Source organism: Eubalaena glacialis, chromosome 6 (assembly GCF_028564815.1).
Source record: "Eubalaena glacialis isolate mEubGla1 chromosome 6, mEubGla1.1.hap2.+ XY, whole genome shotgun sequence".
Lineage (NCBI taxonomy): Eukaryota > Metazoa > Chordata > Mammalia > Artiodactyla > Balaenidae > Eubalaena > Eubalaena glacialis.
The window spans coordinates 42,668,244-42,682,746 of record NC_083721.1 but is presented as its reverse complement, the minus strand read 5'-3'; the positions used below and the strand labels follow the sequence as shown (position 1 = coordinate 42,682,746).

The window sequence follows — 14,503 nt, the reverse complement described above, 5'->3', positions numbered from 1 at the left end:
TGAGATTGTTGCATGGTAATTTGAGGTTGTTGTTAATAAATTTATAATAGCACAATCTGCCCACTGTGTATTTTAATGGCAATAAGTAAATATATAAACACAATTTCTAAAACTTTTATATTTAGTGAATTAAGATGGATGGCACTTCTTAGAAAAATAGTTTCCCTAAAATTGCATGTTTTGTGACAAAATACAGGGCATATATTAAAGTATTAAAAAATACATATTAGGATAAAAATATTCAATGTACTTCAATAAGAATGGAATAGTGAATTGAAGAAAATTTGAATACAAGGGTATATCCTCACATAATACGATCTGATATTAAGACTATTTTCCCACATAGAATTGGATTTAAATATCTCTTGATCATATTACATGAGTTAGTTAGTCTTTATATTGATATTGATCCTATGGAAATGGTTTGAATGCTCTTTTATGATATGGAAAGAATTGAAAAGATGTTCTTTTTTGCTATGATTGCTATTGAGTAAAGATCAAAAGAAATGGCTTCAGGGTACAAAATGAGGACCATATGGCCCAGGAAGGGCAAGTTTGTTATCCTGTTGGTTGTTAAACTGTCAGGTGGATTTCCAAAAAAGCCTGTACAGTCTATCTGTGAAATTTAGGACAGAGATTCATCCTTGCAGGATAAGTTATCAATAGTTTTACCTACTGAATATATATTACTAAGTTCAATATTAGTGACCCCCCTAATAGTTATTTCCAACAAATAATCTACGATTCTTATATACTGATATTAAGACTTTGATTCAAATTTTCTTTATTCATCTTATTCAAATGTAATATAAAAACTGGATCACGTATGCTCAATATAATTGTTCCTATTAAGGTAGAAAAATTATATACTCTATTATAACTGCATTAGCAAGTGTTCTATCAATTTGAAAGTCACAACTCTCGATAATTGTCAGTAAAACCAACAGATGTGCATAAAAGAAACAAGAAAAGAAAACTCCTATAAGGGATTATATTAAATCTTTTACACATGAGTCACTGTAAATCATCATTATGTAGTATGTATACATATCACTTAATACTGTGGATTTTTGTGCACAGTAGGTGTAGTTCCTTTAGTAAAACTCTGTAATTTTCCTTTAAGAACACACATCATCAAAATGTAAAAACTCTTTTTCACTATGTGTACAATGAGAATATAATTGACATTTCTCAAAACCATTAAGACAACTCAACGATTCTTACCGCGGAGAATTACGCATAAAGTCTAATGGACATTGTGCGTTCAGGACTGCCTTATGGCTATGATGTGTTGACATTGGTATGGCTGTCCAGGAACACTGACATTATTTTAGTCTTAGTTTTATCCTTCACAGTGTCTAACAAAGAAATTGGCACACGATATGGGTTAAACAAATTTTTTTAAAATTAAGTAAGGGAAAATTGCATTTTCCTAGCCAGTGCGATGGTTTGGAGGCATTGTTATTATTTTTGAAACTTTATTTTAAATGAGGAATAAATCAGGACTTTGCTAGAATTCCCCACCACTCCAGGAGATTTCCTTTTTTTTTTTTTTGTTTAAATAGCAGAGAGTGAAAAGGAGCTATGTGTCCAGGGTTTCTATTGTCCAAATACTCAAGCCTGAATGTATACATGCTTCTGGTCAAGATGGAAGTTAAAAAATACCAGAAGTTTATCATTATCATTAAGTAGCATGAAATTTCCTCCTGAAAGTTTAAAAAGGAAAAGAAAACATGTCTCTCTAATCTTGAGGAATATTAAGTACCAAAGTATGCAGTTGGGGAAGTGGAAGAAAAAAATTAACATCTTGGAAATAGAAAATACATTCATTTCAGAGTGAGTGCAAGATGCAAGATCAAATGTGTCACCTTGCTGCTGCACTGGTGATGATCTTCAGACTGCCTGGGTTCCGGATAAGCTTGTCCAGAATGCTGACAATCTGCTCAAACTTGGGTCTGTTGTTTCTGTCTTTCTGCCAGCAGTCCAGCATCAGCTGATATAACGCAGCTGGGCAGTCCATGGGGGGCGGCAGTCGATAGCCCTCATCCACAGCTTTAATTACCTGTGTGAGAAGCAAAGTTTCCAGAGACTTAAGAGTTGGAATTTCTTTTACTTCTTCATGGGCAGGTCACACTTACATGACTATTTCAAAGTTAAGTGAAAAAGTTTTCATTTTAAATTTCTTAAAAGGATAGCAGCTTATTAAATAAATATTATCCATGTCTGAAAATATTATATAAAGGAAGATTGAGGCAGAGAAAGTAGATTTAGGAAAGAAAAGTTTGTAAAGTAACTTTCCAGATTAAAATAAAAAGAAATGTTCTATGATATAGGAAATTCAGTAATTTATAAAGAAATTATTATTTGGTAATACAGATTTCTATAGAAACTATATATGAATGAATGAATGCAGAAAAAATTACCATAGAATTTAGTTATATCACAGTTCAAAAGGTACCTCTCAAATCGTAGTAAGTTCCTTTGGTAAGAGCCCACATGCTGCACAACTAACTGACTATTAGTTCATTCACACTTTTAAATCATGTAAAGTCATGATTTTCAAACTCTACTGTGTATCAGAATCATCTGGAGGACTTATTAATATACAGATAACTAACCGCTGATTCCATAGCTCTGGGGAAAGGCCCGATAATTTGCATTCCTACAAATTCCCAGGCCATGATAAAGCTGCTGGTCCAGAGACCACATTTTGAGATCCTCTGATACAGAAAGAATTTGGAGAATAGAGATGTGGTAAAGAGAGTCTGATTTTCCCAGTACCATTATAAAACATGGCTTGTTTGAAGAAGTTCAGAAAGGTTTTTATATCCAAATACATTAAAAGCAATTTTATATGTGGTGAGTAGGAAATGACTAAAAGCATCTCAGCTTTCCTTCTTATGTGTCTTTGAGATCATGCTCACAGTTTCTGGCTAAGCATAAAAAAACATCTCCAAGTGCTGATCTCACATGCCAATAGCATCCTTTCACTAAGCATTAGCAAAACATGACTTATAAAAACAAAAATCCTTTTGAAAAATCGTATCACAGTTGTAATAGAAAGTTAAAGATTATTTTCTCTATCCAGAGACTTCAATTTGTATAACTAAATTCATGTGCAAGTTTAATACATTATGAGAAACAACATGCTAGTGATTGGTTGCTTTGTCTGACTTTGGGAAATACTATATTTAAGTAAACAAAACGTTGGCCCAGATGCATTAATTAAGTCTACAAAGGATGGCAGACATGTGTATCTTACTAATGTTACATTGAAACAATTTTGTAGCAAAAATACTTCAAACATTCCCTGATATCTATTGGCTATCTTGTCAGGCACTTATTTTATAAAATTTTATTACAAATGTCTTCACTTTGTCTCATTTCTAAACCCCGGCTTGAGGGAAAAATGTAAATCCTTCAGAGCAACTCATTTAATATCTTTACAAGATTTGGAAGCAATTTCATTTTTTCTAAGTATTCTGTTTCAATGTCACAAACAGGGAGCCACCTGGTTTCATTATGTTCCACTTCTTTGCACAGCTTGATCTCTTAATCCAAACCCATAACTCATAGACTACAAATACTTACATCCTGATTGGACATCTCCCAGTATGGTCTCTCTCCATAGGACATCACCTCCCAGAGAACAATCCCATAACTCCATACGTCACTGGCTGATGTGAATTTGCGGTAGGCTATAGCTTCTGGTGATGTCCACCGGATTGGGATCTTCCCTCCCTTGGAATATAAAATCATATATACATACATGATCAATGACTAAAACATATAATATACATTACCATCTGAAATCTGACTGAATTTGTCAGGGTATTTCTTTTCTGAAATAGAATGCGGGTTTCTTCTGATAGATCTTGATATTCTTCTATTTTAATACCAAGGAGTGAGTGGCATACTATTTACTGCAATATTTTCTCAATCAATTTGGGAAGAGTTTGAAATGATGAAAGGAAAAAAACATTTGAAAATAGCTAAAATGTTGACATTTTATGTCAATTATGGCACATTTATCAGTCATCTGTAGCAAAACAACTTGAAGTAGATATGCTATATTATATATTAGAATTGAATGAGGTATCTCAAATCAACCTTTATTGATTTAACATAGATTTATGCATGAACAAACAACCTTAGAGCAGAATGTGAATTAAGTTAATATTTGTAAGGAACTTACACCACTCCTTGATACTCCTAAGTTCTTAAAGGTATTTGTTAATTAAATAAATTCAAAATAAAATTATACGTCTAAAAAACCTCTCTTCAAATACATTAATCAATCATCTTAATTAATTTACTCAGCGCCTCACTCCATCATTAACCACTGAAGTACCCTCCATGTACTAGGTAAGCACCATATGAGCTAGAAAGATATAATAATTACATTCTGAAAACTTATAGTCTAGAGGAGAAGATTGCTTCTATGAGTTATGGGAGATATAAAGGTATAACTCCCATAGAATTTGCTCTCAGTTTAATAAATACATTTAATAAAGATGTGCTGAGTAGCAACCATATGGGAAGTATTATGCTAGTCACTTTGGGTGAGACAAATATAAATAACACACTGGTCCTTCTGTTTGAGAAATATCAAGCAAATAGGAATGATAATTAGTTGTTGGAAATAACTAAATGCAGAAAGAAATAAGTATCTAACACTTTGCTTCTCAAACTGTACAATGCATATGAATCATCTTGGCCTCACTCTGATTAAAATGGAAATTCTGATTCAGTAGTTCCAGAATGTAGGCAGGGTCTGCATTTCTAAAAAGCTCCAAGTGATGCTGGGGCTTTTTAGAATTGCAGACCCTGCCTACATTGAGTAGGAAGATAGTAGTAGAGACTGCTGTGCCGCAGAGCATAGAGCCGAGATTCTCAGCTAGAGAATCTGAGGAGGTCACATATGAATTGAGCCTCATAAGATACATCAATTTTTGATACAACAAAAAAAGGGACGGATGTTCCAAAGAATTCACATCATCAAAATTTTATGCCGTATTCATCAAAGTGTGTTCTATTGACATTGTACCTCATAGCACTTCACTGGTTCTTAAGTAACGTTCAAGGGTGACAATATATTGCTTTAGAGAAATGGATTGGCAACTTGGGAGGTAAATTATTAAACCTTATTATGCCTGAATTTCCTCATCTGTTATTTGGGAAAGTAACAGTGCTGGTTCATAGCATTGTTGTGAGGCTTAATGACAAATTTCAGTAAAATCTCTAGCATAGTAAAGCCTCAAGAAACATTAGCTTAATACTCCCACACTCTGAGGGAAATAGCATAAATCAAAGCACAGAGGAGGAAAATATATGTTCTGGAAAAACAGTTTCCAGTGTGATAATACTACAGAGAGTGTGGAGGCATGCAGTAGGAGAGGATGGGAAAAGGTCGAATTGGGATTTAATCACAGGTACATTGAGTAAGTGTTATCCCGTAGAGGAGAGTGGTATATGTGATTGGAACTATCTCAGTTAACTTGACACTTTTCTTAGATGTTTTCACACAAGTAAGCTATTCAGAAAGAGTACTGCCAGGAGATCTTTGAAGGAGGTTGGGCTTACACTGGGTTTTGAAGGATGCATGAAACTGTAGAGAAGTGAGCACAAAAAGGAGGACTGAGCACAGCCTTCTTGAGAAGATACCAACCTAAGGGTCATCCATGATTTATACCAGTGCAGTAAAATCAGGTTGGAGAGACGGGAGCTAGACCAAGAGAGTTTTGGGAGTTGGTGGGAAACACTACAGAGCTCAACGTGCACTGGCGTAAAGATTGTCCAGAACCAGAAAAACAGAATAGAAAACTCTATGGAGATGAGAGGGCATATGGTCTTAGAAGTTGCCCCTTTCTTTTCTCTCTCACTTACACTCACTCATTCATTCTCTTCTTTATAGTTTGTATTTTTTTCCAACAAAAATTTAAAAGATACTTTTTCATATTTAAATTTGGAGAGTCTTTTTCCTAGCCTAATATTGCCCTTTCTCTACCAACACATTCAATGTTAATAATAATAATAATAACATTTAACAAAAACCAAATTAACTTAATTACACCTGCAGATCCAGATTTGGGTTTTAAGGAATCAAGATTTCAAATACTACCCCATAATTGTGATAAAAACAGAACTACACATGTGATATTTAACTATTATAAATCTATTCAGGATGCCAAATGGAATCATTGGGCACACATTCTTTCCCTTTTAAAGAACTCTGAGAATTAACAGAAGTCAAACAAATTGTACTCATGGGGCAAAGAAAAGATGATACTTTAAAATCTCAGCTGAATGTCTTATCTCTGCTACAGACACTTTGCCATTTCCTTTCCTTTGCCCAGAAACAAATTACTAAAAGTATAAAAATGGCACTAAAAGAAAGAAAGAAAGAGAGAGAGAGAGATAAAGGAAGAAAGAAAGTCCTTTCCATGTTGAAAACTTTGCATCTATTTGGAAAATATAAGGCACAGATACGTGTCACCTTATCAAGATCCCCTGAAATAAAAATACAGACATTAGGAAAAAAACCCAAAACCAATAGATTGATGACAACCATGAACAATAAGCCCATTTTTTGTGTTTTACTTCAACCAGGATTACAATGGTACATGCTAAAGTTGTTTCATCTTCAGTGCTTTATCCCTGTTTTCCAGAGAGGACAGCCTTGACATTGAGCATATTTTAATAAAATGTCTAAAAATAGTGAAATACTGAAAAATGGTTTTTTAAAAATTTATTTATTTGTTTTTAGGAAGGACATAGCTACACCTATGTCGAAGGAGCTTGGAAAGAGAATCTCTTCACTGGTGGTTCTGCATACAGACATAAATGCCATTGGAGGGACCTCTGATGCTATAGCCAGGCCCATCTCTTCAGCGGGAGCTTCACTCTTTCAATTCTTGACTAAGACCTGTGCAGTGTGTTTTCTAATGAAGCACATGGTTACAGATTCAAGCAAATTATTTCCAGAACCATTTTCCCATCAAACGCTGTCTATTTGCTGTGTAAATCTTGTTAAAACATTGTTTAAAACCCACACAAAAAGGAAATGTGTTTGGGAAAATATATGGTAAATTATTTTAATCAAAACACTTACATGTTGAATTCTGCTCTTACTGATGTGTTTTGTAATTGTTGCAGCCTGACGAATTCACACACGCACAGACCCAATTATTGGAATAACAACTTCAAATTTTCCAATATAACAATTTTTGAAACTCACTGGCTGATCTAATAATTCTTACGTTATCTTAAACTTTAATCACACTAATTCTTAACAAAATATTATGGCTTTGGCACCGTAGTCACCTGTGAAATGACAAAAGCCTTCCACTACAATATTTGCTGGCTTGGGAAATGCAGTTTATAGCCTTTTTACTAGTTTGTCATTCAGGTTTTTAATGTAAGCTTCCCTCTGGCTCCTCACTGCATCAAAGCTTGAGTTGCCGCCCTTATAGGAAAGCATAAGGAAGGGGGAGATTTTGATTTTTTTTCCCATTTTATTCCAAACATGTTATTCTGAACACATAATGAGTGAATAAGTGGCATTCAACCAGCTCAACAAATAAGCCAGTTTGCAAAATTAAATGTTTCCTTACCTAGAACTTTCCATTGATCAACCTTTTAGTGTATTAGTCCTTTTCTTAGTGGCTGGGCTCTGTTCCAGGTCACTGTTTAGTGAGTTCATATACTTAAAAGTAAATATATTTATTTTAATTACAAGAAGAAAACTCTTAATTTATATTTTCCCATATGATATCCATACATCTCATTCTAAATGAACAACTGGGGCTAATTTGAACTCATTATTTAGAAGAAAGTGTAAATGAACAAGTATTGTTTGCCTTTACTCAATACTGTTATTGGAATCCCTAGGTAATTAGCTTTTAACCCTAGAATTTTAACCCTGGAACATTTAGCTTTCTCATTAGATGACTTTCATTATCTGCTTCCAGGTGTTTTAGACTGATTGGTTTTGCTCTGAGAATGAAGTGATAATCATATTCAAGACTTTCCTACTGCCCCTAGCCAGCCATCTTGTAAATGACACCATCCATCACTGGATGAGGAAGAGAATAATGATGACTGAGGATTATTCATTATTATTTAGGGATTTTTTTGTCATTGGCAATGGATTTATAATATACATAAAGCAACAAATAAAGTGTCTAATCTTTAATAGAGTACTCAATAAATGTTTTGCCCTTTCTTGCATTCCAATTCCCTTCAAATAGTTAGCACACTTTTACTATTCATGTAAAGAATTTATTAAATGAAGATATAAGGGAAAGCTCATTGCCAACTACAAAGTATTATTCAAATTTATCATTCGTTGCTAAAAATACATCAGAGTAAGAAGAGTTTTATAATTTTTTTTACTTTTTCCATGATCAGTAAACAACCAGTCACTCTGGTTCAAATGAGAGAAAAATAAACCAACATATTCGTAGTACACGCTTAAGTCGAAATCAAACTACAGGAGAGATTCTGAGCTCATAATATCATTATAGAGTTTGAGGCAGGGTGAGTGTACCTATTATCACAGACTCTTTAAATTCAACATTGTAGTTTCAAATTATTTATATTCAAAACTAGTAAAATAAATTCGAGTAGTAGCTTTTGTCCTATACATTGCCATAAATAAAATAAGTGTGCCCAAACTATCATTTGAAATCATAAGGCTATAGAGGCTGAATACCACCAAAAATTTAATAAATATCTTTAATCTATGCACATGAATATTACTCCATTCCTTTGTAGGATGAGGCTAAGTAAAATGTTAAAACATAAAAATAATTATGCATAAGTAATACTCACATGCTGGCTGAAAATATGTGACATATTTATCTGCTAGGTGAATGTCTATTCATGAGTTTACACCCATGACATTTTAATAAATGCAATCAAAATATCAAAAGTAAAGTGATCACGTTTAATATTTAAATTTTTGAGTGGAAAAGAATGATAATTTTCAAGTGTTATATCAAAAGCAAATGAGAATAAAATTTAACAAGAATAAAAAGGCGTACTATTTGTTACATTATGTTTGCTATCCCGAAGTTCAACATTCTAGGAGACTTGTTGGCAGATGGCTAGTCTGTTGCATAATGTTTCACAAATGGCAATGTATTCCACATTATCCCCTGCAACTTGCAGTCCAGTGCAGACAGGAGAAATTATAAGTACCTGAGAGAGATATTTGATCCCCACTCTCTCATTCTTTCCACATTCTTTATACATGTTGGGTAACTTTAGAACAAGGTCTCTATATAGTAGCACTATTGACATTTAACACCAGATTAATTCTTTATGTAGGGGCTGCCCTGTGTATTGCAGTATGTTTACTAGCATCCCTGGCCTCTACCCACTAGATTACATCAGTATCCTTCCAATTGTGACAGCCAAAATATCTCCAGACAATATCAAATATCCCCTAGGGAGCAAAATCATCCCTGTTCAAGAACTACTGCTTTAGATTGTTTGTGACAAATCCTGATCAGCAAGGGAAAATGATTCAAAGAGGTCCAGGATTTAACTGGATTTTATGTAGACTAAGTGGAATTCTTTCTTTCTTTCTTTCTTTTAACCATTAGCACACTTTCCATGGATATTTTCACTCCTGTTCTAGTCTAAAAAACGGCCAAGTTCATTAGAGCTAATCTTCTGATATGTGGATTTTGGTAAATATAATAGCACCTCTTTGAGATTTTTCCCTCTACTTTTTGTTTTCTTTTCTTCTTTCTCTCTTGCTTCCTCCCTTTAATTTTTTTGAAACAGGGATAATTTTCTATTGCTAGGAAAACTTAAATTAAGCATCAATTTCTTTGTTAGATGGAAGCATCAATAACCAAAATTTTTGGTAAGAAATAGGTTTTTCCTACAAGAGCAAATGCTATCTACGGCTACAAAACATAAATATCATTGACATAGTGAGACATTGGATAAGAGACCTTAAGGGCTCAATTTGGTTCTGAAATAAGGGTGAAAGAAGAAGCTGGGGCCCATAAATTTTAATTTAGTCACACTTCACGATAACTCTCTCTGCCTTCAAGCTGAGCATCTGTAGATCTGAGACTATCAAAATAAAATAAATTGAATATACAAGAGTCTGACTCATTAAATTTCCTACAAGTAATGTATTGCAGAATTTATTTATACTTCTGCTTCTGATTGGACCACAAAAATTCCTCTTCCTTCCCCACCTCCCACCCCAACAAATTTAAACCAACATTGCTTGACTTATATTTTCTTCTTCTTTTTCACATTCAGAAATTGCTTTTTCAGTTTATACGTGTAGGGGGCATTTTAAAATTTTAGATGCTTTTCAAAAAACTGCCAAACATATCCTTCAATGAGCTATCCAAAAATTTGGATTTGATGAGACAAATGGTGTCATTTGGTATACTGCCTTCTTGCCATAGTAAAACTATTCTAATACAACTGTTATTGATGAGCTAAAACTTTGAAATCAGTTGGCAATTGAAGTTTTGGTTGGTAAAATGCTCCTAGGCATTCAGAAAAGTAAAGCGCCAGATACTTACTCTAAAAATAATTTATGAAGATGTGTTTTTTACAATATTTTAACAGATCATAAAATGAAGCATTTACTTAAGGTGGTCTCTATGTCTGTATGTAAGCTCCCCAGATATTTATATATTTGAGAAATGTCTCCAATTGCCTGGAGCAAGCCCAGATTCACAGCATATGGAGTGTTTCTAAAACTTCAATTGTAGAGGGACCTCCAGTTCAAACTCAACAGAATCAGAAGCTAATGCTTGTTCCCCATATTTGCAATGCCAAACCCAGAGCCAGTTCCTCCCAGTGCTGATGTCACATCTATGACAGTCAGTAGATTTACAGTCACATGTTCCATTTGGATTCTTAAGTTTAGTAGGAATTAGGAGTTATCATTTCTAGGCTTAGCTTTGACTGTATTATCTATTTTTTTGTCAAGTTTCTTAGCCTCTCTGGGTAGATATCTTATCATTCATAAATTGAGGGTCATGAGAAACATAAAACTTGATTTTATGTTCAGTTTCATCTGTCTCTAACAGCTGTGCTAACTTATAAACATTTGCTCTTTCAACTTTCAAATTTCTATCTTAAACCTACAGAAATATCAAGGATGCTGACATTTTTAATGTTAATTATTTTGGACTCTTGTTTAGTCCAAAGATGATCCTAACTTTGGACTAAACTGCATATCTATTGGCTGTAATATCTGGATTTACTTCCATAGAATTCTTACAGAAAAGTTAAAGAAGAATAAAAGGGCACAAGTAAAGATACTAGGGATTCTCTGGGCAGAGGCATTATGTAATTGCTAAACTCTAATCCAGGAGTAAAGTAGTACAAAACCTTGTTCACTTTGTCCAGAAACAGCAGTTAGAGTAGGAATCACAAAGTAAACATGTTCTTGGAAGATCCTGCAATTCATTTCTCTAAACTTAATGAATTTAGACAGTTTAAATGAGACATTTGGCTAAAAGCCCTGAATTTTTCAGGTGCTTAACTGAAGTCAGCTCATTCACTGTGGGTTAGGGGACTTCAAGTCTTGAGTTCTAAAGAAAAGGATTGTAATTGCTGAAATCTCTGGACATTGAGACCTAGTATCTTATGTCTGCCCCAATTTTTCTCTGATTATATACACAAATCTCTCCTTACTGATTTAGGAAATGCTTTGCTGATCCATATTTCACATTGCCTGCCTGTGAGCTCTGTCAGGTCATGGTTAGAGTGACAAAGGACTTCGGAGAGTTTATCTTAGTAAACCCAGAGTAATTGAGTGTTTAACCTGGAGGCAAATATTGGCTTCTCAGGTTAGAAGTGGAACTATAGAGATAAATCATTTGACTAAAGGATTTAGGATCTATCGTCAGGAAGTAAACTTCGTTCACTGCAGACAACAGTAGACAACAAGGTGAAGGGCAATCCAAGAAGACTCCCAGGGGAAGCATTTGTTCTAATTCCCAGTAGTTCAAATCTAAAAGCCATTGAGAGAATTGTTCCAGCAGATGTTGACTGCCACAAGAGATCACAGACAGATGATCTCTCAGGTAGCAAAAGCCAATACTTTGAACTTTTGAAATTTTTCGACATTACGTGAGACGCTTAAGAATTTCTTAAAAGTCTTCACCTTGTATTCTAAGTAACTCTATGGCTATCCAGGAAATAAAATACAAATAACTTTTCTGTTACTTTCAGACTCAAATAATACAATATAAAATTAGGTCATCTGAGGTATAATGTATATCTTCAACAAAAACAATGAAAAAATTTAGGGATAAGACTAAACATACAGCCTAATATGGGTACAGCTCTTTTCAAAGTTCAAAGAGGTTTTAAATGTTAAACCTTGTGTCTTACATATACTGAATTCCTACTTTATTTTTTAAAGGTTACAGAAATTCATTTGAAAGTGAATTTTTAGCACTCTGAACACAATTTTCCAAAAAAGCCATATTGATAAGTAAATAAGTCAGAAAGACCTATCCAATATAGCAGGAATACTATATATTTACAATAAAAATAATGAAACAGAAGTATTAGATTCATTCTAGTAATTAAGCAAAAAAGTGCATAACTTGGGTAGGCTTGGTTTTATTAATATTGATAACTGAAAAATTAGGAAAGATGACATGATAGTTTGAGAATCTCATAAATATCTGCTGAGACAATTCTGACTAGACATCATGGCAATGGTTTCCTTGTATGTCTATGTTGGGTAAAAATTGCTTGAAATACGGGGGCAGTTCCAGAGCAATGGCTAGCAAATGAAAGGGAAAATATCATGGGAGTGGGCCTGAACCATGACATGTAAAACTATAGTTGAAAAAGGGTCATAGGACAGGAATGAATCAAATTATTAGCCATGCCAGGCATCAAGTGGTAAGATTGGTTTGGGAAGTAATGACTGCTGTCTCTCCCAGTGCCGGAGCAGCTGGGGCTGGTCTGTGGCTTCAGGGTACATGGGAAAAGCTTCAGGCAATGTGTCATCACAAATTTGAAATGTGGGATATTCACAAGTCAACTGGAAATAATTTTAGTAAGTGATTTTTACTAAGCTTCCAGGGCTCAACACTACAGACTGGACCAGTCACTATTTGCTTGTTTTTTCGCCTGAGTTATATCATTAATCTGACTACTTAATTTGTCTTCTTGCAAAGTGAGCCTGTTGGAATAAAAGAAATTATTAAAATTATTCCACTGAATTGAAAAACAGTTAAAGCAAATGAATCTGGCCTATTAACCTCAATATTTACATTATTTTCTCCTTCACTCTCACTAATTCTCTGTTCTAATGTCATTTTATCAGAGAAACACTCTCTGATCCTCCTATCTACAGTAGCATCTCCCTCACACTGTCCACATTCCTCATCTTATTTCTCTGCCTTGCTATAGCTTTACCTGTTTGCTTATTATGTGAAATACCACACTAGAATGTAAGCTCATGGAGTCAGGGCTTTGTTTTTACCTCTGGGTCCTCGGGTCTTAGAACAGTGCCTAGTATATTGTAGGCACTCAAATATTTGTTGAATGAATGAATGAATGAATGATGCACTGCAGAGAAAACTGTTCCTGCTAGAGACTGTGTGTAATATATTTACACAGAACCTCCTCACTCTTGTGTATCACTCCAAAATTATAGTTGTGATTTTTCTCCACATAAATCTGGATGGATTATTTTCACATGTTGAAATGTTCGTGCTATCCATCTCTCTGAAATGGGTGGCTAGAAAGTATTTGATCCCTCATTAAACTTTGATGCACCATTAACTGAGATTATAAAATCTTCTAGAGTTTTCTGATTTGGGGATATATAGCTTTACTTTGTGAAGCTACATAAGACAGAAGCTATGTAGTGATCCTAAGAGACTAGAAAATATTGACATTATTTATTTTGGGTCCAAGCTTAAAATACATTACTATATGAAGGCCACTGATTAGATATTTACTTATTGCTTTTTTTCATTCATGTGTAAATTACATATGACATATACTGCTTATCAAAATACTATTATTCTCTTTTTATATCACACAAGTTTTTGGTATGCATAGTTTTTAGTCCTTGAGAATTCTACAGAACTAAGGTTCATGTTTTCTAATATTTATATTCTTCAAGTGGAGTTATCCTGAACCAGAGTATTCAGCCACTTAGCTTTTAATCACTTGCTTTAGCCCCTTGTTTTTTCTGGTCTTGCAAATGAAATTAGGCAAGACAAAGCAGTAGTAGAATATTTCTGGCATCAACTTGGCAGAGTCACAGAGAAAAAAAATAGAATAAATTATTATGTAAAATAAGATTTCTTTTTCCTATTACTTAACACATAATGCCTTTAATAACTTTTCATTTGGTTTTATCTTCTAAAAATTAAATAGGTGTTAATTGGCCATAGGGCAATGTGACACAAGACAGAACTTTTTTCATTCAATATAAAAATCCACTTGGCAATTACTCAGTATGCATCTCCATAACAGAAATAAAAAG

General features: G+C 34.0%; 1 protein-coding gene across 2 annotated transcripts in view; it reads right to left on the bottom strand.

Annotated features, from left to right (window-relative positions):
• EPHA3 (EPH receptor A3) overlaps positions 1-14,503 on the bottom strand; it is a 359,795-nt gene that overhangs the window by 18,480 nt on the left and 326,812 nt on the right. For both annotated transcript variants that reach the window (XM_061192991.1, XM_061192992.1), the window contains exons 14-15: positions 3,592-3,741; positions 1,869-2,062 (exon numbers count right to left, since the gene is read on the bottom strand). In XM_061192991.1, coding sequence (XP_061048974.1) covers positions 1,869-2,062; positions 3,592-3,741 — 344 coding nt within the window. The remainder of the gene's footprint in view (positions 1-1,868; positions 2,063-3,591; positions 3,742-14,503) is intronic.